Source organism: Phalacrocorax carbo, chromosome 7, assembly GCF_963921805.1.
Source record: "Phalacrocorax carbo chromosome 7, bPhaCar2.1, whole genome shotgun sequence".
In the NCBI taxonomy this organism is placed as follows: Eukaryota; Metazoa; Chordata; class Aves; order Suliformes; family Phalacrocoracidae; genus Phalacrocorax; species Phalacrocorax carbo.
Genome location: NC_087519.1, coordinates 12,419,150 through 12,442,908, shown reverse-complemented (window position 1 = coordinate 12,442,908; position 23,759 = coordinate 12,419,150). Strand labels below are relative to the sequence as shown.

At 36.2% G+C, this 23,759-nt stretch overlaps 1 protein-coding gene across 2 annotated transcripts; it reads right to left on the bottom strand.

Annotated features, from left to right (window-relative positions):
• Positions 1-483: 483 nt before the first annotated feature.
• Positions 484-23,621, bottom strand: COPS2 (COP9 signalosome subunit 2). 2 transcript variants are annotated; one of them, XM_064456357.1, is made up of 13 exons: positions 23,513-23,621; positions 13,730-13,843; positions 12,596-12,673; positions 11,867-11,992; positions 10,417-10,527; positions 10,221-10,298; positions 9,173-9,347; positions 7,933-8,111; positions 7,755-7,807; positions 5,381-5,478; positions 3,428-3,510; positions 2,284-2,342; positions 484-1,512 (listed from the first exon to the last, which is right to left on the bottom strand). In XM_064456357.1, exons 1-13 carry the CDS (start codon positions 23,564-23,566, stop codon positions 1,368-1,370), a joined length of 1,353 nt encoding a protein of 450 aa, XP_064312427.1. In that variant the 5' UTR covers positions 23,567-23,621; the 3' UTR covers positions 484-1,367. The 2 variants fall into 2 exon arrangements, with proteins under 2 accessions (XP_064312427.1, XP_064312428.1); XM_064456358.1 differs by having other exon boundaries at positions 10,417-10,506.
• Between the last annotated feature and the right edge of the window lie 138 nt (positions 23,622-23,759).

Below are 23,759 nucleotides of genomic sequence, written 5' to 3'. Positions count from 1 at the left end.
TGGAAGAAGTGACCTTAGAAGATTTCCTTTACATTTCTGAGACCTACGAGAGAATGTTTCTGTCAACTCCAGACAAGCTGCTACAGGAAGAAAAATTGCTGTGGTCAACACTGCAGCTGTGTATTTTAAATGGATCTGATGATCCCAAAATCTTAGGACATGAAAGGCATGTGCCAACTATGTGGTAGGACCTCAGGACTTGAATAGCAGCTCTGAAGGGACTACAACACAATCAAACATTTGGGACAGAAGAGATTCCATTATTACTGAGGTCACTGTACTTGGCCTCCACTCTATACACATACTGTCTTTTTATATACACTAATTTGGTCAAAAAGACCCCAGATTAGGCAGAGAGGGGTAACAATCAGGGTCTGCATTTCTATTCCCAGGGTACTGCTTGGCAAACCCGTATTCTTGAAGTACCAAAATAAAACCCGAGCATATTTCTGAGAAATGCCAAATACCCACCAACATCAACTATACAGGACTGATAATAGTTTAATATCTTGCAAGAAAAGTCAGTTCACAAGACCGCTAAATGTCAGCTTTTAAACTCTAGTATTTGCGTTTAACTATGTCAAGGGAGAAAAAAAAAGGAAAAAAGAAAAATCAACAGCACGCATACCATGGCTTAGACTTAAAATCTTCATATTGTCCTTCCTAAGTGAGGTGAGGATGAAGTAATACCTCTTTTCTTTTAAAAATAACAAAAGTAAAGATCAAGTATAATGAAAGCACATCAAGAAACAAACTGTACAATTTCTGAACTGCACTGTTTATTTTGCTGCTTGAAACCTAAGTGACAGTATGCCACTATAATTATGGGGTTTCTTCTAAACCTTTACTACACTGCAGGTACAGAAATATACGGACACATTTTTGGAGAATTGACATTTTGCAAAATGCAGCAAACATTTCAATTTATACATGAGAAAAGGAAGTGTTCAAAAGGGTATGCATTTCAAGTTATTGCAGGTTATTTCTGTGAGAGAATTTCTGCAGGTAAAACATGTTTAAATTTAACCAACAGTAACGTGTCAGTGTATTTAAAATCATGACAAAAATCTTCTCTCTGGTCATTAATTGCCCTTTGACAGATTACTAGGATGTTGTATGTTAGGGCAAGATGTCAATACAGCATAAATCCCGTGGCATTTTGGTTTTCTTCTGGAGATTAAAGCTGTTTTTTTCTTGGGATAAATGCAGCAGCAAAACACAAACCAGCTGATCAAAAAAGCACTTCTGCCATAACTCCAATAATTTCAGGGCACACCAACCGACAGTAGTTTTGCCATTCCCAGTTCTTTTAAGGTTTACATCACTGCACTGTTGCCTTAAGTACGTTTGTAAAAGCTTTTTTTCTGTTAGGCCAGCTTGCTGACTACAGCCTGGTTGAGAGAATTTAGTTGGTTGGTCCATTTATCTAATGCAGTATACCGTGCACCACCTCTCTTCTGATGATCCAGTTCTAGGAGCTGGTTGACTTGATCAATTCGGCCATGTATAGTGCTAGAAGTAAATAAACAAACAACTATAAATTGCTAGTGCACATGGAAATATGAGCTAACAGCAAATCACAGGTGAAGTAAGACATCATCTTATGCAAGAGAGACACAAAGTCCGTTTCAGAATTCAGCACTTCTATCCTGGGTAGTACTACCTATTTAGTTGTCATAATGACTAGAAATCAAATGAAGTCATTCATTGGGCAATGCATATATTATCTCCCTAGCTATGACCCACATATAAAGTCTGAAGCAATATGAGGTGAACAGTTCTTGAAAGGCAAGGAATCATGAAATATGGAGATTTATGTAGAAAGAAATTAAAATAGAAACCCATGTATGGATTATATTCTCCTAGTAGATACAAGAAGTTACCCTCCAAAAAATGAAATTTTACAAATTGTAGTTAAGTTTTTCCAGTCAAGGAGAGCAGACTACTAATAGGTCAACTTGAAAATGTACTCAAAAAATATACATGGGTATATGCAGCAATTACTAATAATAATTTTCATAATTTCATATTAATTCAAGTAATTTATATAATTCAAAATTAAAGTAAAAACATGTCACACTGTAATTTTCTTGGCTCACATCTTACAAATATACATTCTTGCTTTTAAGCCAAGCAAATCCAAACAAAGTTAGCATCACTACCTTTCGGTTCTAGAATCAACCAGTATTGTCACAATGTACAGAACCACTGTTTTGTTACCACTTGTGTACTTTGATTATTTTGACATAATTAAAGATAAGTAATCAAGAATAAAGTACATACTTATCCAATATGCACTGCACAAGCAAGCTTTCCACATCAGCTACATCTATGTTTAACTCCTAAAAGGAGAAGAAAACTCATTATGCTGGTATTGATTTGCAACATCAAAGCCTTCCAATCCTTATTTTCATATACATAATTACATTTCATTTCTGTTCCTTACTGTTAAAAAGTATAAATTCACCAACGATCTATCAAGCAAAAGAACTCCACCCAAAGCATACACGGCCAACGATAAAGAGATCAGTAACCTCTCAGAAACGGCTGAAAAGGCTAAAGCAAAATTTTTGGAAGCTCTAGAAATGAGGTCCTTTGCTGACTTACTGGGAAAAAAATTTTTAAAAGCCCCAGACCAACACAAACCTAACCCACAAAAACCCCCAGGAAATAAAATAAGACAATAATTATCCAAAAAGAATGGGTCTGTACCCAAAACCATTTAGAGGGCTGATTGCACCTTCTGGCTCAAGCAAGTTCTGCAAGTGTTAAGGCTAGCTTAAGAGAAAAAAAGAACCAAAAAGAGCATACAGAGTTCTAAAGAGAATTTAAGCATTAAAAACCAGGCATCTCTAATACTTCATGGTATCTTTGGAATGCTGTGAATTTTTGCAAGAGAAATCACAGACTCACAGGAGATGGAAAGAGTCATCTACTGTCATGGGGTTTTGATTTTGTTCTTTCCAGATTAGGGAATGAAATCAGTGATTCTAGCATTATAGTTGGTTTGTTCTATTACCACAGTTCTGTAACTCTTACAACACAGACATTTGAAGATACCTTTTGAACAAAAGGAATTAAAATTTGCTTTTTTATGTTCATAAAGTTTAATTTATAATTACATTTTGAATTATACAAATGTCACCTTTTCTATTTCTCTTCAGAAAAGTGCTTTTCTACACCAAGTAGAATATGGTAATTGAATATTTTAGAAGTGTATCGTAGTACATACTATTAAAAAAACATTTGGACAGCACTTGAAATTTACATTTTTGCACTGCAAAGCTGCCAGAAGTGCAGTAGTACTACTTTACAGTTTAGATTATATTTTAGATGTTCTATTTCTGGAAGCACTGTATTTATTTAAGAGCTTTTATTCACAATTAATCATTTACTTAAGCAAACGCAAGGCTCCACTGACACATACCTTAGAAATAAAAGGAATATGTATTCTTGTGTAAGGCTTAATTAATTTTATAAGCACTTGTGTTCTGATGTTTCGCAAAAGCTCTGTAAGAGAAGAAAAAATAAATACTGTAGAAACAACAGTACTGAAATAAAGATGTAATACAGCTCCATAGAGAAAGACATCCTAAGTACCATGATCTTTTAAGGTAATAATTCAGTGAGGTGGGGAAGCACAGCAAAATAAAGGGACCCTTTTTTTCGAGGGATCCAAGCAATATATAGTATATATATACATATATATATACACATATAAATATATATATATATAATATATAATGGACAGATAGAGTTGAAAACTGTTTAAACATGGAACAAGGTATTCCCCGGTAAAAATTTCAATTATTCAAACTAACTGGATAAATCATACAGATTATTGCATGGAACATCTTCCCCTCTAGTTTATGACTAAAATGCTTGCCTTGTACAAAAGTGAAAAGAGGTATTCCTAAGGCTCTGAAACTTCAGCCTGCATGCATTTGACTTCATGGGGAATATTCACATTTTAAGGTAAAACATCAGGGCCTAATGGTATAATTATGATGAGGAACTGAAGAAGCAGTATAAAACAGGGTTTACATGAAGTGTCTAATTTTTCTTAGATAAGACAGTGCGGCCATTGTTTTAGAAATTCTTACATTACTAAAGAAAATTTGGATAAAATGAAAGCCTAAATTACAATTGTAGATTAACAGAAAGAGAGCGAGATCCATCTTTACCTAGCGAGTTGCACAGGGACTGTTTATACAATGAAAAAATAATACTGAAGACCAGATTATGTATCTCAGTAAAACTAAGGAGATTAAAACAATGAGGCAAGGTATGTAAATATTATAACCACAAACACACATTCTGTATCACTACAGAGTGAAAAAGATGAGAATGTCTTTTTTCCCCCCGGATATCACTAGCCGAATATTATAATCTAAAAGGTGAAACTCAGATTCTCTTCAATCCTTTGATTCAACTGTCCTCTTCCTTTCCAGTTCTGTCATACTTTCTTCCTTAAGCCATCCATCTCTAATCTTAGAGTCTCCCCTACAAGACTTTGAAGCCTACCAGTAGTCAACAGCAGTAGAGGGGTTATATTTAGTTTCCCCTGCTGTTTGCCATGTTCTCTTTTACAAACAAGAAATGTAAGAAAACCAGGTCTCTGGATTTAACTCCTTTCTTTCATGTAAATTATCTTGCAATGCCACAGTAAGCCCTAGTCTTGATGTAACCAGTAGCTATCTGAAAAACTGGACACTATATTCAAGTGAAGAGACTTTTAAATTCTCAGATATATGACAAATGCAGGGGGTAACTTTATTTTTTTGCCATGTTAATGGAACGGACGGGCACATGTTAGTGTGTTTCCCTGTTTTATTAAGTATAGGTACTACAAATCAAAACATTGTTTTCAACATACACATTAGAATTATGTAACTTGTAACGTATTTTATTACTTCACATTTATTAATGCAACCTTCATTACATTGTGTACATATTTTGCCTTTAATATGAAGTAGAAAATTAACCTTATCAACTAGCAAACATCAAACTGTTGAGACTGACACAAACAACCTTTACAAGTAAGCGTTGCTCTCATTTAATCCTTCCAATGGAAAAAAATGTTCAGTGCCTAACACCACCGTAGATGTTGTCTTAGACCATCCAGTCTTGCTACAACTTTCTTCATCATTCCTGCAGTTCTTTGCAGTCATTCTACATGCCTGGATGCATGTTGGCCTTGACCAACTTCTAAAGTACTTGGAAACAGTCAGAGAATTGTCCACAAGTAATTACAAAAGAACTCTTGTTTTGCTGAGAGGAAAAATAAACCTTGGGGGAAAAAAAAAAAAAAGGGAAAAAACCCCCAACCTAGATTGCCAAGTAGTGGGGAAAAACGGATTAAGACAGCCTGTAAAAATACCTTCAATGTGCTCCCTTATGAAGGGATCGTCCATGATGTTGCTGTGATTTGTTTTCAGAATCTTCTCAAATTCAGTGATGTCGTTATTCTGATAGGCACTTCAGAAAAAGACAAGAGACTGAATTATTATTTTTACAAGTTAAACAGACTCATAAGACTCTGTTCTGTATCGTCTAAAAAAACTTGTATTAAGTGTTGGTGGCAAATAATTATATTCACAACCTTGATAAGGAAAAATTGTTTCAAGGTGAGATGCAACAAAAAATTACCTTTCTCCTATTTCAGTTTTAGTAGCATTTACAAAAGTTTAGTATGAACATTTAGTTGTTCTGCAAGTATACTCTATGGTTTCAAAACTTTTATACTTTAAAGAAGCTTTTCTTTAAGAAAGCCTAGACCCTAAAAATAGCCAATTTTGAAAAGTATCATTGCTTGAATTTTGGCTTCATAAAGCCATTCTTTATGGAACAAATAAGAGCTAAAAAGCATCTAGATAGCTGTTGCTGTTTCTAGAATGTCTGTCAGGCTGAATTCTAAAAATACTGGAAGATGGAAGAAATCCTGACTTCCAGGATTAACTATCAGTAATTTTAGCATAATACTACTCTTTAGATTTTTATTTCTAGTTTACTTTTAGTATATGTATTGATTAACTAGTCAATCTTCTTATCTGAGAAAGGATTACAAAAAGAAGTTGCGCTCAGACACCTATTTTTCAGTAGTGGCACCACAGCATCATTTGAAGGTAAGAGCTGTAACCACTGAAGCAAGACCTTTTTCTTGAAATATAATGATTTTACAATTCAAATCGATCATCTTTTCTTACAGGAACAGTCAGCTGTAATAGGGATTATCTACTAACCAATCAAACTTGCACAGTAATTTAGTTATATTAAGCTACAGACCATCAATATTTAACCTGAAAGGCATAGTGTTCAATATATGCTTTAAATTTCTGTTTAATACTAACATCAAACATTCTAAAACACTTATCCTTTCCTTCATAGTCCCTGTACATTTTCAAACTGTTTTTAAACTGGTCAAAAAAAAGGTCATCCTTCATTACCAGTAAAATGGGCAAGAAAAAGACCAGTTAAACTCCTGAAGTTACACCTTAAATTTATAAATGGAGTTATATGAATGGAATGGACTATATAAAATGAAACCATAATTTAGAGGAATTTCAGTTAAGTATATTTTATTCCAGAAGTCTCTTTTTACCATGCATGAAACATTCAAGTTCCCAATGTATAGGAAGAATTAAACACATAATTGTAATCTTTGGAATTGATTTTATCTTCTGCATATTTCTTATCTACACTGCTTTAATTGCATGATTAATTTTAAAGAAGCAGTTACACTCAAATGTCAAGATAAAAGATATAAATTAGGAATATGAATAAAATCAGATTGGGTAAGGCCATCTGGAGTTCCTTCTGCCTCAAATTCACATGGAACTACGACACTGAAGTAGAAGAGACATGTCTAAAGTAGAATTATTGGAAATAGTCCCTTAATAAACTTCCGAATCATTCATTCATTATTACGTCAATAATGGCTGGACATTCTCAATTTCAGAAACAATTTGTATGCGTACAATGGTGCAGCACTATAGCAGTATCAGAGCAAGGTTTGTTCCGACATGAGATCAACTGTATTTCAATATGTGAGCACGCATTCTTACGTAATTAAAAAGGTGGGAAAGTTTTCCTATGCATTGTTAAGGTTTTTTTACTAGACAGCAAAGAAACGATAGATGGATAAAACAGGTTAGCTTCACAGCACAGCATACAGAAACTGCCTTCGTTATTTTGCCTGATGATCTTAATACCCTAAAAGCTCTCACGTCACAGTTGCCTCTAAGAGGGAATGAAGCATTCTTTTGATTTTCATGTTTGAAGGATAGGGGAGATCACTTGAGATTTCACTTTTGTATTCCTAAATTATGAAACTCCTTTAGTTACCATGTCATATCCATGCATCCAGTTATTCTATTGACTTTGGGATGAGATGTCAATCATCTGTTTCTCACATATAATCAGCCAAACCCTAAAGACCAGTTGCAGTACAAGGTGGGACAACTTTATTTAAGGGAAGAAATGTGGTTTTTGCTTCTGCACAAGAAATTCACCATAGTAGAAGATAACAGCATGTTTCTGTACCCCTACCTGGTATAGTGTAAATACTTTGGTATGTCATAGTAAATAAGAGTTTCTCAAGAAAACCTAACAGTCTACAAATATTTGCCCAATCTTTATGACATAACCGTTAGCTGTGCAGAGAAAAGCCACCTCCAAAAATATTCCACTTCTGGTTTGGACACTACATCTTGTTAATTTTTTTGTTCTCTTCTCCAGAAAAATTAAATTCTTACCTTACTAAATTCGTCATTGCTAGAATCTCTGGATCATTTTTGTATGGTTTAGCCTACACAGAACAGAAAGCACAATATGCATTTTTAGATTTTAAGTATTTTTCTCCATTTTAATCTTTTGGGTAATTTATCTATCAATTCAGAAAAGGGGGGAAAAAAGGAAAAAGAAAAAAAATACCTCCTGAGAGTCAAATGGATTTATTCCAGATTTCATGAGCATGTTTGCTAAGACCAAGTATTTTAAGCAAGTAGTTCTTCTGGGGCTCCCTGATTCATCATAATTCTTGAATGCTTCAAAAAAATCAGTATGTGCCTTTTCAAACTCTCCTTCTCGTAAGTGCATTTTGCCTCCACATTCTGAAAAGAAAACACAGATGAAGAGAAAAGGAACACTGCGTGCTTGTTGCTGACTACAATAATTGTACTCAGAAGTTCCATGCTATTTCTAAATAGATTACTGAAATATTTTCAGGAGTCTTTTCATTCTCTGAAATCACTGGGGGGTGTGTGTGTAGTATTAGGGCCTTCATATACAGCATTGTCAATAAAACCATTCCAAAGAACAAAAAACCGAAACCCAACCCACATCATACATCTAAAAGAACATTAATCCTCACAGCCAATAATTATTTAACCTTACGTTAAAATACTGTAAAAAACTATAATGGAATTTATCACCATTTCAAAGGCAGTCTTCCTATATTTATGGAATTTTATCAATCCATTGAGCAAAACCACACAGTAAAACTGAGAAATACTCTCTATCTGCTTTTATTTCTGAAGTACCCATTGCTGCCTGATTGTCTGTGCAAGTGCCTACACCAGGGGAAGAGGGAAGGCACAACAGTGTTCTGCAGAAAGTTTTTTTCAAGACATACGGCATGTTTCCACTGTAGTTCATCACTATGGATAATTAATTATATTTTCAAACACATCTTAGAGGCCTTCAGTTCCTGATGAATTTTAGTGAGATAAGACATCAAGTACAAGCTTACAAAAGGGGATTGCAGAAATAGCAGCCCCTTCCGCTAGCAGTCCTACTAAGCCTTTGTTTTTATCCTTTGCAAATGCCTTTGAATTTATCCTTTGTTGCCTGCCACGGTGTGAAACAGCTCAAGTCTTCCTCTTGTTCTTCTCGTGCTTCTCTCCTACAGTATATGTAGCCAACTGTCCTGCCCCTCCGACCAGCCCATCTGGTACTCAGGCACCAGAACAGCAGAGCTGAAGTCCTACAGGAGGCAAATGTTAAATGAGGAGACTGTAGCCACTGCATTTGTTGTCCTTTATTCACATACAGTTTGTCTGCCTCTGAATCTACAGGATCCCATCTTTATAGTTGGAACAGGAAAAAACATCAATCATCAGATTTTCTTAAACTATGCAACAGAAGTTAAACGAAGAACTCAAGATTAACTTGCCTCTGATAACTCCCATGATCAGTGGATGAGGAATAGCTGACTTGATGTGCAATGACTGTTCATATAGTGCTTTAAGTTTTTTGTTATTTTTCTGTGCAGTATACATTTGAATTTCCAAAGCATAGATTTCCAATAGTTGAGTACCCTTTTTTAGATCATCTTCCCCATCATCAGTCTAGGATAGATTAAGTAATAAATACTGTGAAATTTTAAGAGAACAGTGATTTCAGTTTTATACTAGTAAAAACCTGATTACCAAATACTGTCAGTAATTTCCTGTCAGAAATAAGGATATTCCTAAAACTTTAAAATTTTGATATAACTATTAACATAAAGCATAATACTCAAATAACTTATCATAGGCCAAGTTTTGAAGCCCATTATTTAAAAAGTCAGTATTTTAGTTTAATTAAACGTTTTCCTTATAACAGCTTTCAGAACTTTGCCCTTTATTCTTTTCCACTTTCCTTAAACCACACCCTCAGTATATAAATGCAATGACTGACACACATACATAAATATATAGATAATACATACGACTCTTCTGATGCCTATAACAGAACCATCTCCTAGATATTTGTAACCCATTTTCCATGCCAGAGGAAGAAAAGGGGACACAAACAAGCAGAGCAGGCTTGCAAGGCTAATTTTTTTTTTCCCCTTCCAAACGGCAAAGTAGCAACTGTACTTCCAGTTTTGAGTAAACCTCACTTGGAATCTTCACTATATTTTAAAGTAAATGTCTATGCATTACGGATTATTCATAGGTGCTTCTCATCCTTGCACCTGACTAAAAGGAAACTTAATCAGCAGTTGTGAATAATTTTTTAAAAAATGATCTTTAAGCAAGGAATAAAACACTTAACATTTTTTGTTTGCATTATCAAACAGCTAACAAATTAAAGCAGGCACAGTATTTCTTCCCTCTGTACTAAAGCTCAGCAACATGCATGAAAGGCCAACAACAGATGTAAAAAAAAAAAAAAAGAAAAGAAAAAAAAAATCGGTGTTGTTTACTAAGTTACAGTGATTTAGAATATAAAGGTACCTGGCATGACTGATGCAGCTGACGCAAAATCTTTTGTAACTTTCCATATTCTTCTCGTTCTAAATATAATTTGCCAAGCTGTAATGAAAGAAAAGTTGAAGTTCTAAGGTCTATTAAGATTTCACAATTGCTATTTACAAGAGTGAGCTGAAGGTATTACAAACAAAAGCAAAAAACAATAAGTTATATATTTTACCTTTGTGTTTGTCTTAAACCACAATCTATCATTCTTAGCATCTTTCAGAGCTTCAAGTGTTGTTTCATAGAATTCCTGAAGCAAATCCATCTGACATAAAAAATCAGAATTCTATAATTGTAAACAGCAAATTTGTACCTGTTAATAAAGTCAACCTGAACAAACTAAAAGTGCATGCTTGAACTTCAAAATAAGAAAGCTATCTGTATCTTACTGAATATCTGCTTTTATACTATAGACCTTCTAAAGTAACAAAACTAAGTACACTTGCTTTTCTTATATGAAATGGATATAATTTAGAAGTATTCACATTAAGATTTGCAACCATCTATCATGCTAGTGAAAAATGAAAGCCACCTTATACAAGCCCATCTTATATAAGCAAGTAACAAAATTCTTATGCTGTGTAACAAAAGACACTAACAGGCAGCATTGCTGCTACTTAAAAGAAGAAAAACAAAAATAATTTACGTATCAGAAAGAAAATATGATTTACAAGGAGAGAGAAATGGTCAAAGGAGAAGATGCTTTCTCATTTCTAGACTGTCAATGGCGTAGGAAAGAAAGCTCTTGAGCACAGCAAACCATTTATTTGCATAAAAGAAAAAAAAACAACATCCAAAATGGAAATCAAAGTGCTGAGTGTGACCTTTAACAAAGGTTCGACAGAGAAGGCATTAGTACTGTTTATGGCCATTGTTCTTCTGGGAGTAACAGATCTGTGGTTATACATCGTGTTAAAAGTTCCAGACTGTCCCTCCAGGTCTGACTCTAATTGCATTTAGACCAAACACACCGACCTCTGCCAACAAGGTACAGTTTAAGACAATCCTTTAGGCTTTAAGAGTACACCATCATTCAACTATTAAACTTTCACTTCCTATGAGTGGCAGGACAGAAAGGATTGTGATAATGACAGAAGTGTCATCACTAAAGACCAGTGATCCTCCATATGCAGGTGCTACTTCCAGGTAGTCAGTTAGGGGAGCTTTCTACTCCCTGTAAAGCTTCTAAAACAACACAAAATAAAAGGAGCTGGGCTGCGTATCTATGAACGTGTACCTAGCTTGCACAGTACGCTCAAAGGCAGGCAGTATGTAACACCAACATTTCATTGCGAAGTTTTTCAAAGGTTCACCTCTCCCCACAAAGTAAAAAAAAAAAGTATTATTTAATTACAAATTACATTTGAGAAGGCACTTACAATGTGTAGCTACTATGCTAACAACAAAAAAAGCCAAAACCCGACAGATTTATGAAAAGTTACGCGTGTTGATAGAATCCATTAAATGTGGAAATATATTTTAACATATGACAACAAATTAATACTGCAAATGTTCTCTATTAAGATCAAAAAACCCCAAAACCAAAACACTACCATACACAAAAAAGCCCACAGTTAAAAATGCAAAAAGTAAAAACACGAAGAAGAAAGAACTGATGATCTAACCTGCTTGGAAGTAGAAATATAATCAAGAATAGAATTGATGGATTTTTCAGAGTAATTCCTTGTAACTGCACTCCGTATGTAGGTCAATAGCTGTTTATACCTGTTCATCATTTCAGGAAAGTTAGTCTAAAAGAAAAACAAAATTACATTATCATTTTTGTTTTAATGGTTAAAAACTGAGTTATATCTTGCATATACACATACAGAAAAAGCATAACAGAAAGACTATGTAGTAGTGGTTGCTGTTAGGAACTTTTATATCATCACTTTATTCGTAAGCAGCAGAATCAGGAATAACTTCAGCAACACTGCATGGAACAGACTTTGACAATACTTATCTCAACAAGGAAAACAGAGTTGGCTATGCAACTATTTGGAATGGTTGCATATGTGGCGTATGAATTTTTCACTCATTTATTCTGGGGAAGTACACATATATATAAAACAGTACCAGTTTCAACGGTATGATACCTCAGGAGAGCAAGGACTGAGCCTCAAACTTTCAGAGAGTATCAGCTGACTACAACAGCTATTTTGCATCCATTTTGCCTCTGACTTGCAACCACCACACAATTTCCCTGCCATGTCTGTAGTAGCCATTAAAGACCGCAAATTATAAGTTCTAGCAGATTTAGCTGTCATAGCCATAAATTAGAATAATAACTTAAGATCTCTGGATCAAATACATATTTACGCCTTTTACTCTCAAGTGATAGCTGTAATTCCTACCAATTTAAAGTTTATTTTAATCATCTGTTTCAGAGCTTTGAATCCCCATTCTCCTTTTTCACCTTCGAGCTCCAAAACCTGAAATAGAAGAAATTTTTAAAACAATATTTATTAAAGCTTTATTCAAACTTGAATTGATTTGCATCTTGTTTAAAAGGTACATACCCCGTACATGCCTTTTCCCTGCACTTTGTTCCTTGCAAAGCAATGTTTCAATCTGCCCTGTTCTTCAATTTTACTCCTCTGTGATACTATTGAGAGTTAGTGAGGGGTATGTATCTTATTAGTTTTCACAACCTACCTGATGTAGTGAGGGTGAACTGTTATTTATAGATATTTTTCATTGTTGTCTAACACCAAACACTAAACTTCAATGCCATTCCATAAATACACATACACAAAGAAGTTGTAACACTTCCTGCAAGACTGACTCAACCCACCCCTTGACTAAATTAGTCTAAAATTTACACTGCTGAATTACTATAGTTTCTTCACATATCAGAGGGGCTTCTAGGATTTAATGTTACATAGTTAAGGGAATGTTCTGTATGGAGACATTTCAGAAAGTTTTTTTAAAGCCATATATATAATACTGTTACACACTATAAGCCAAGAGATGCAAAAATCTATTTTTTTTCTTTAGAAAGTCACATCTAACATACTGCTTTTGGTGGCAGTGCACAAACATAAAAAGTTTAAAGCTGTCATGGAGGAAAGAAACTTTGCGCCACTTAAAATTTATACCTTTAAAGCTTTGGAATCAGATAGCAACCCAAATATAATACATAAGACATTGTGGAAAACACCATTTCATTTTAAAAAATCAACTGATCTGGCTTCTGTAGTTGACACACGAAAACACACTTATGGCTGTTTAATTAACTTCATAAATCCTGAAGATTAAAAAGTCATTTCTGCGATAAAGCAGGACTACTCCATGTCCTATTTATGCTCCCTAGGAATAATCCTGAAAGGCAGTCAGCCAGGAGTCTAAGTTGTCCAATGACAAACTTATCATATCAGTAAGTTAGAATATAAACATTGCTCTTAAAATTTCAGAAAAAACTCAAATGGTAAGCAAAAATTTTAAAATGTGAATTAATATAAAAAAGAGATAGAATATAAAGACAAAACCTTCTGAAAACTGCTTAATGCTGCTTTGGGATCATCTTCCTTCAAAGCTTTGGAATTGTAGTATTGATTTTCCAGATCCACATTTGGTTCAGAATTGCTGTCCTCTGAATATTCCTACATTTTAGGGAAAAAGAAAATGAAAAAAAATCAAAGAAAAAAAGAAAGGTTCAGAACATCTAATATTCTAACATTCTTCTGAAAATGGGTAAAATACAGTAAGACATATTGCTCAAACTGACATGGAATGCTTGTATATTAACAGAAAATCTTCAGTTTTAGAGGATGTAACAGGTATGGACTCTTACAATGATTTCATCTCTCTCCCATGACTGGGCCAGCCTCACCATCCACCAACACCTGCCTGTCAACAGATTTCTTTCTGGGCTATTGAACTCATAGCTCTACCAACTTTGCCTTTATGACAAGTACAGACTATATTATTAAAATTCTGCCAAATTTGGTGTTTAAGGACAGACGCCTAACAGCATATGTCATTTCTGTATGGGGGAGAGAACATGCTGGCTGCTAGTGGTCTTAAAGTCACTCTCTTATATGACCTTTGCAATCCACAGAAAAGACTCGCTGACTTGCCACACAAGTAATGATTCAGCAATGCGGGATATAAAATGCTTCCATGAATCTCTCTCTAATATGCCTTTTATGCCATAACGATTCATACTTGTCAAAGGAAATTAAAAGAAAGAATAACGACAATAACACCAGCTGCTTCTGTGCCGAGAAGCAGGAGATGATTGAGAAAATGTTAAAGATACTGCCAAAGAGGGTGGGGCATAGGCACAATAATTTAATCAAATAATTACCCATCATGTACACTAGCACCAAACAAATTGAATAATTTACTTCTCCCAATTATTACTTCATTTTAAGAAGTACTGAGGCTTTTTCCGATTTAAAAAAACCTAAGTATTTTATCTTCTTTTGCCGAAGGACAATGTTGCATGTCTGACTTATAAAACACTAACAAAACTCAAATAATTTCATTTGAGGTTTACACGAGTCAAAAATATTTCACACTTCTGCATTTTCAAGCCAACTTCTCTCAATAGAGTGCTTAGCTATGGGGAGATGAACTGTTTAACAGAATCTGTTTAAATCTCAAAGTTGCTGTCAGCAGAGTAACCTTCCCTTGAAACAATATAAATAATTCATAGTCAAGTGCCCTTTAAGTTGGAATTTCTTCTTTTACTGTACTTCAGCAGACACATTCATTCTTTTGTTCATTCATATATTGCCAATATTAATGGACTCCTTCAAAACCATGGGAAGGAATGAAAAAAAGATGAGGCAAAAGAGAAGTTTTAAATTAGCTCTCTCTTCCCTACAGTGCAAGCAAATCTTTCAAAGTTTTTCTGAAGTTCTAATGGAAAAATTAATTATGGAAGTTCACAGTTGGGCCAAATTTTATTCAACATGGTCCCCGAGACATTGATCCTTCAACCTGCTCATGTTTCTATTTGTTACATGTAGGCAAGTTGCTCATGTATGTATGTACGTATTTATACTCACACGAAGTATTAGTATTTAGTGAGAATCAATGGACTTAAGAGGCTAGTAAATTCCAGAAACCTGTTTTCTGAATTCCCAGAGAACTATAAAACTTAATACTGAAAACTGCAAAGAAAACAGGAAGCAAGTGTCTTATTTCATTGGGCAGACTTTCATTTGGGTTAGCTTATTTTCATAAATTCTCTACCTTATTGAGCCAATATTGATGGAACAGCTACAAGAACATGCACATGATGTCAACAGCCGTAAGTGTATCAACCACCTTATGAAGACACAGGCTGCCAAAACTTAAACCACAGCATTTAATATACATGTAATAGCTGATGTTTTGTTTATACTAAACTTGAACAACAGGGAATATTTTTGGCAGAAGTTGCTGTTTGTAAAGGTAAAAGGAAAGCAAAAGAAATTAATTCATTTTAGGAAGCAATGTGCTCTGCTAGCCTGAAGCCAGAAACGTCTGAATGTTCATCTTAGCTCTGGCAGTGATTCCGGATGTTGACTCATGCAGGAAGCCTTTTTTCAGATAGTTTTTCTCAATGCTACTTATATATCCCATAAAGCTATTTTCACAATAACATTAATACATAATAAAGAGTGTTAGGTCTAGAGATAATTTTTTTTCTAATGGAAATTCTTTGAAATGCATCAAAGTTAGTGTTTTATGTTCTCACAGCTATATTGTTCCTTCATTTTATGCCTATTTGCCTCACATCAAATTTAGGATGTTATATGGACTCAAAGTCTAAGGGAGATAGGGCTTTCCTACTTCTGGAAAATGTAATATAAGGTGCTTACTTTCAAAGACTTGATTTAGACTTAATGGCTGTGCAGTATGATACCAATATGAGAACACTCAACTTTTGCCAAAAAGCAAAATAGAAAGAGGAGGTAAGGAAAAATGTGAAGCTATATCCTCAAGTTCAAACTAAAAAAAGAGATGCATTTCCTTCCCAGTACTGAAAACAGAAAAGTTCTTTTAACAATAAATTCAGATACAAACACCTAACCTTTTCTTACTGCCATTTTTAACATCCCTGCTTCCTGCCTGAACAACTTTCCCAACTCAACCCTTTCAGGTAGAGTTTGTTTCATCAAACAATACAGTACCAAAATAAAAGTGCACGAAAATTAGGTAGAATATCTGGTTTATAGGAAAGGTTTCTACATAACTCTAGAAATCTCTACTATACCATCTACACCTAATATCCTGCATAGTGAAGAACACCCTTAATTATAACTTTGAGATATAAAAGCACCTGTGTGATATACTTTAGTTCCAGCTGACGTTTAAAACAAAACAAAAAAAAAACCAAACAGGCCTAAGAATGTTTTTTTATTAAGATCTTTGTGGTATTTTTTAAAATCAACATCAACACTATCAGTACCAATGAAAACAACAGAACTCTGAGCATGCAGAACTGTTCTTTGAAGCCCACTTAGTTCGTTCTCCCTTCCTGAGAGGAATAAAAAACTAAGTGGGATTTTTTTATTACTCATTCAATTAGAAAGCCCTGATACAGCTTTAAAAAAAAAAACATAGTTTAAAAAGAAGTTAAGACATTAAACCATTGAAAATCTGCTTGTTCTAAATGTAGTCAGTTATAAACAATCCGATCCCATCACATCACTTTTTGGGGGAAGAAAAATTACCTCACTAGCTCAACTGTAATGGAGATAAAACCTCTCATGTAACTTACTCTGCCTGGAACATAGGTCTTTCAAATAATTTTAATAAAAGTTAAATTAGTACCAAGGAACCAATTTAATTTACAGGTCTTTATTACATTACATATTATGTTTTCACAAAATTAATTTCATCTAGTAAACAGCTTTAAAACATTAAGCTTCAGCTTCTAAAATGAAAACACATAGAAGACAATTCACCCCAGTCAGCTTAAATCGTCCTTTTTGGGGCACATATCCATTTGCAGTGTCTCCAGCAGCAAAGGCAGGTTAAGAGCATCCAGCACTCCCCAACCCTCTCCGTTCATTTCTGGTCCTAGCATCCCCTTCCCCCTTCACTGCAGCAGTTCAACATATTATGCTGTATTAGTCCTTGATGATGGCTGATTCTGCTTGGGTTGAGAGAATGGGCCCACCAATGCTTACACCGGTGCAATCCTGAGGCTGGCGCACTATGGCAGAGGAGCAGGTGACCAGGGAGGATAAGAAAACCAGCTGTGGTTTCAGAAAACCGTAGCAGGATCCTTAGTCAATGTGGTCTCAAGAGATTATTATTTAGGACTCTTGAAGCATGGCACCTCTCCTCACAGACAGAATAAGGTACATGAACTTGGAGACCGTAACACTGTATCAGTGACATTTAACAGGAGATTTGTGGTATTCTAGCAGATTAGAGCAGCACATCAACCTGGTAAGTTATACATGTACAAAACCAAATATATAAATATTGTGTGAGAACTACCACTATTTATTACTAATTTTCTTGTCTCCTCTCTTGCCTAAAGCACTTCCCTAACCTCTACACCGAAAGTGGAGCAGTAACCTATACTTTGCTTCTCTGTGTATCATTCACAAGCTGTGTAGGAACCAAACTCCAACTTTGCAAACCTTTCTCAAAAACAAAGAGAAAGTAGCCATATAGAAGGTAACTTTCCAGACAAAAGACACAATACAAAGAGCTCTATTTTTGTAGAAATTTATCCTTCAATGACATTGCTAACAATACTTATGACTGTCAATTTTCAATTGCTGGAAATTTTACCAAATTTCAACCATTGGGCTGACTCAAACCATTCTTTTTTTTTTTTATGAAGTACAATTGTTTCTCAGAATAAGCCTGGTACAAATTTGATTTTACTGCAGCTAGCTTTATTTCATAACCACAGCATTTAAGAGGTCTGCTAACTCTAGGATTTTGAGCGAGGACCTGGTATTTTGCAAGAGCACTCATGATGTGGATTGGGTTGGGGGGGCAGTTTGTTTGGTTTTTAAAAAACAACACAAAAATGTCCAAATGAGGCCAATTGAAAAAAAAAAACCACAAAAAACCCTCCTCAATATATTAATATATTAGCTTGCTAGCTACATTTCTTGAACATTTCATCTACAATGAACGTGCACTATTTTCACATAGCTCATATGCACTGGCCACAAATGTGACTGACCAAACACCATCCTGGGTGTGAAGCACAACTTTCTTTGCATTTGCTCTTCCTGGACCACTGGCCCCAAGCACTGGGACAAAAATCCAATAACAGTTTCTATGCGCATTTGCCACTCGCATCCAGGCACATGAATATAAAGAAAACAATCAGACTGGAATGCAAAAGAGTAAGGGGGGAAAGAACAGAGACAAACCACGAGAGTAAAAACAAGAGTGATTTGTGTAAGAAGTCTGCAACCACTCAGCCGTGCATTGGGAGTTGTGGTTTTCTTCTTGACATTCCAGGTCTCCTGCTCTTCTGCTCCTTAGTCACTAACTCTGCAAGTCATCTAGTGCCTGCTGGCTCACACCAGGGCTGACACCAGGCATAAGAAGTCTGTGAAGCCAGCGATTTGCAATGGGGTCAGTACAGTTCCATGGAAAGACAGTGCTCTCTACCTTAGGTTTATTCTTTTTTTAAGCAGCTGTTGGAAGATGCACAGAAATGAGACAGAAGATTGCAAAAAGAAAAAACTGGTATTATGACACGTAAAGAGTATCGAGAAGTGCCTTCTCTTTCTACCTCTATCACAGTTCTCCTATACTTATGGACATCCTTTTCTGAAGTCCAGTTTTTAGAAAAACTTAGATCTAATTTACTTCTGTTTAACACCCAACTGCATATCAGGTCCTGGGGAGCTCTGTTCTGAACAGAGTGCTAAATAACACTCTCTCTCAAAAAAAACCAAAACAAAACAACACCCAACTGTTCAATGTTCAGAGGGAAAGAATTTACTGACTAATTATTCTTTTGCTTTTGGCCTCAATACTTCCTCCTAGAGACATTATGGTAATGAGCAAAATAAGCCCCAAATATATTATTTCTGTGTTTAAAGATGAGTCTGAAGTGAATGCATAAAACAAAATATCAGAACATGCACTAAATCTCTATAAAATATGAAACAGTAATTAAGTCAGAGAACATATATCCCATGTCCTCTGTGAAGATCACTGATTTTTTTTTTTAAATTACATCCGAATGTAATTAAACATAACAAAGAAAACAGAAGAGGGTTTAGTGGATCTGCTTGATTTGGTATTTCCCTAGTTCTAAATGCTTGGTTTTGCAGCATTATCACTTTCTTGTTTGCAATATACAGGGTTTTTTTTTTTTAATTATCTCAATACCGAAACATAAAGAGGTGGGAAGAGATGGCAATACCTGCATGAAATTTCAACTGTGTCTATTAAAAATGCATCAGTATAAGGCAGGAAGATTTCCCCGTCTACTGATGAGATTGCTTATCATGTTTGGGAACACATACAAATTCTTTCTGAAGAGGAATATATTTCTTCCTGTTGGAAAGAAAGAGCAAACCAATTCACGTTTACTAAGCTTGAAATCGCCCTGATAGCTTGAAATAAAAAGACTGCCTATTTCCTAACATCAACACATCCTGAACAGGAAAATCCTCAGTAATCTGAAGGTATGCTCCCCATATTTGAGCCATGCCAATCCTCATGAACCTGTAGCCATCTCACCAGAGTGCAAACTGCTGGTTTTTCACTGGAAATGTATACAGCTCTTATACTGAAGTCACTGAGATAATATGACTCTATAACATAAAAAACCAAGTTGCACAGCAAACAGATTTGTCTATCCTTCCCCCAGATTAATTTTAAAGTTGAATTTCAGAACACAATAAGATGTCTCATTAAGAACACCACAGACAAATTCCTTATTTATTTAAGCCAAAACAAAACAAAAAAATCAAGTAGATGTATAATAACAACTATCAACGTGTTGTCATTGTGCCTGGAAGAATCAATTTCTGGAGAAAGGCTGAATTTAGTCTCAAAGTCAATACTAAACATAGCTTTTTGTCCGAGACTGGAAACAAAAATGAAATTTACAATGGTCCTTCCCTCTTCCTCCTCATCCACCCTCAAGCTGAATCTAGTAAAAAGAACCTGAACTGAAACCATATAAGGCACCTAACAGCACCAAACTACATATTAAAATTGAGTGGTTTTCATAATGACCAGTAAACATTATTCTGTTCACTGAAGCATGAAGTGGAATAATCCATGTTATAATCAAGGCTGTCACTGTACATTACTAGCAAATTGTGAATCTAGGTCCATCCAACTGCAAATATGAATGAAAATTTTTCCTGATATCAAGACCTCCATCAAATAAAGTTACCTTCTATAGGAGTGCCCGAGGTCAGTCACATGCAACCCTTGACTTTTAACCCAATGAAAAACTAAGCAGAAACAGTCAACTATGATCTGTGAAGTGGGTAGTCTTCAGTTGTTTAACAGTATAGTAATTTCTCTAATTGTGCAAAAATCCATTATGGAGCTGGGAAAGAGCTGGGCCTTCAGAATTATCTGTTCACATTTTAGTTCAAGTGTGAAACATTTGCATATTTATGGAAATGTAACTGACTGGTTCTGCATAACCAGCAGGTCAAGAGCACATTTAAAGAGGAACAGCCATAACCACTTCTAATAAAAGCTGACAAAATGAAAACTTTTTTTTTTTACTCTTCTTTTAACTACTATTTTTATGTTAGTAGCTACCCTGGGAGACCTGAATCTAGTTTCACCATGCTGTATTTTGACAAAGTAGCTACCTCTTCTTCCATTAACTGTTTCTGTAGTTACTGCCTCTCCTCCTATTCTTTAAAAAAAAATATTCACCAATGCTCACATGTACTTTTTAAATTTTAACTCTGTACTTACCTAAGTGTTTTGTCTTCTACCCATTTTTTGTTTCAAACCCTTCTGCAGCAGCCTTTACACTGAACTTGAGAACCATGCAACCCCTTATAGTCTTCTCTTAATTTAACTAGATTTGTATCAACATGAAAGGAAGTCAGGCACTGTCTTCAGGGCCTTTAAATATTTTCCAAAACAATTCTGCAGAACATTGCAATTACAGTCTCAAGTACATCTGAAAACAACATCCAATCAGTTTTTTAGTCCAAGAAGGCTGAAACCAGACTAGCTGGAATACTTTTATTTTTAAATTCTGGGTTTTTTTCCCCCCCATCAGTTATCCATCCAAAATAAATTTTTAAAAAATCTGTTTTATTTAAAGGTGTAGCTCAAGTATTATTTGACACTTTATATGGGAGTTACATACTGAAAGAAAAAATTAACATGCTCCTAATTATTATGAGCAGTATTTTTAAACTTTGGAAAGGTCTGGGCTAGTGGTAATTAACAATGATGAATACATTACAGGAAAAGTAACTACAGCCAGGGGCTAAAATTTGCAACAAGCAAGAAGTTTCAGTGGGCCTTTTCCAATGAGGAATAAAGTACTTTAGGAAAAAGAAACACAGGGGGAGAATAAAAAAGTTAGACCAGCAATTATTCTTGGTGAAAACTGACATAATACATCATGAGCTTAGAGCTGCACTCTTAGTCAAATTCATGTGTCAACAGCTGCATTTAAAGATTGAAAAATGTAATTCCAATGGTTTCTCTACCTGTCCAGTTCTCATGTTATGGATATCCAACATCAATTCTGTTGTGCTGACTTTGTATCACACGGAAAAATAAACATTTATTTTAAATCAGTACATAGACTTCAGTGTTAACAAAATGGAAATTACTTTTGAAACTTACTGGATCAACAAGATTTTTAATAGTCTCAGTGTATTTCCTTCAGAAAGCTTGTTTCTAAGTTTGTGGATTCATTAATGGACTTAAGTGGAAAACTAACAGTTCTTGTAATACTGACACAAGGAGCTCATAAGGTTAAGATAACAACGCATGTCAAACAGGCACTCTTACGTGAATTTAAAAAACTCTAAATCAAAACCTGATGGTTTTATTTGATACCCAGTGTCATCCAGCCATTCCGAGCAGCTCATAACAAAATCTGTGTAGTAACTACTTGAAATAGAATCAGACAAGTCTTTTAAGTGAATTCATAAGTAGCAGTGATTATCTAATTTCTTAGAAAGCAAGTCTTCCAGAAGTGGGATTTTGAAGTGAAATTGCAGTACTGTAAATACAGGTTTAACTGAAATTAATGAAAAACAGACTCCTAAGCCTCTACCATACACTGCTTTTTTTAAAAAATATCTCTGTTCTAAAAACCTATGTGAAGTTCAGAAGAGCAAAAAACCAACCAACCAAACCTCAAGCTCCAATATAAGACAATGGCAATAAAATTACAACTAATCACACAGCACAGAAAATATATTTTGTTTCAAATAGCACAACTTCTTGGTTTACTAACCTGCCCCAAGGTGGTTGTACTCATTGTAAAAAAAAATTGTTTTCATAATTTAAAAGATTAGTTACATCAAAACAATCCCATTATATTACTAATTTTCCCCTGATATGTTGGCCTGTTGCTAACTGCAAGCAGCATTTTTTTAACTGTAAAACCTTAGGACAAAACCTGATGTCAAAATGTGATTAGACATAACAGGAAAAACCCCAAACCCTGCAATTGAAAACAAAAAAAAAAAGGGGGGGGAAGCTTAGTAACACTAGAATATTAAAAAGTTAAAAACGAGTACATCCCTGGCAGGGTGCATCAGAAGCCAGCTGTGGGGCTGTTCCTCCTCCTTCCCCTCACTTTCTCTTCAGTGTGACGCTCACAGAAGCACACGAGTGGCGCCGACCCTCCAGGCCCTCCGCAGTGGCGGGTGGGGAGGAGGGCAGACAACTTTAGGACTTTACTTCGTGCCCGACACCTCGGCCCGAGGCGGGAGGGAGGCAGCACGCCACGGCCCGCCCCTCACCCCGACCGTGTGGCAAAGCAGCGGGGGCCCCGGCTCGCGGGGCCAGCCCGGGCCTAGCTAACTGCCCGGGGCCGAAGTTGGCCTGTTTCTCCGCGGAGAGGTGGCGGGGCGCCCGGCGGGGCCTGCTCCGAAACCGGCCTCCGCCCCTCTCAGCCACTGCCCGCTGCCACCACCCCTCCTCCCCGGGAGGGAAACTCATTCTGTCAGCGCTCCCTCACGGGGTAGCAGCCACCGGGGCTGCGGCGGCGGCGGCAGGCAGGCGGGAGGGCGGGCGTGACCCGCCAGCACCGGCCCTGCCACCGGCCCCGGCGGCACCGCGCCCGCCAGGCCGCCGCGTCGCGCTGCGCCGCTGGCCCCCCGCACCTCCCCGCGCCCTACCAGGTCGTAGTCCTCTTCATCATCGCACATGAAATCATCCTCCATGTCAGACATCTTGGCCGGAGGACGGGCGGGGGGAGGGGAAGGGGGCCGGCAGAAGGAGGAGGCAGCGAGGACAGCCCCTTCTCCCACAACCCCGCGCGGCGCTGCCCAATAAGGCTAGGCTCCGCGCCCGCCCCCAGCCTAGCGCACACGGAGCCCGATCCGCGGTGCAACGGCGCTGGCTTCTGCCTCCTAGCAACCGGGC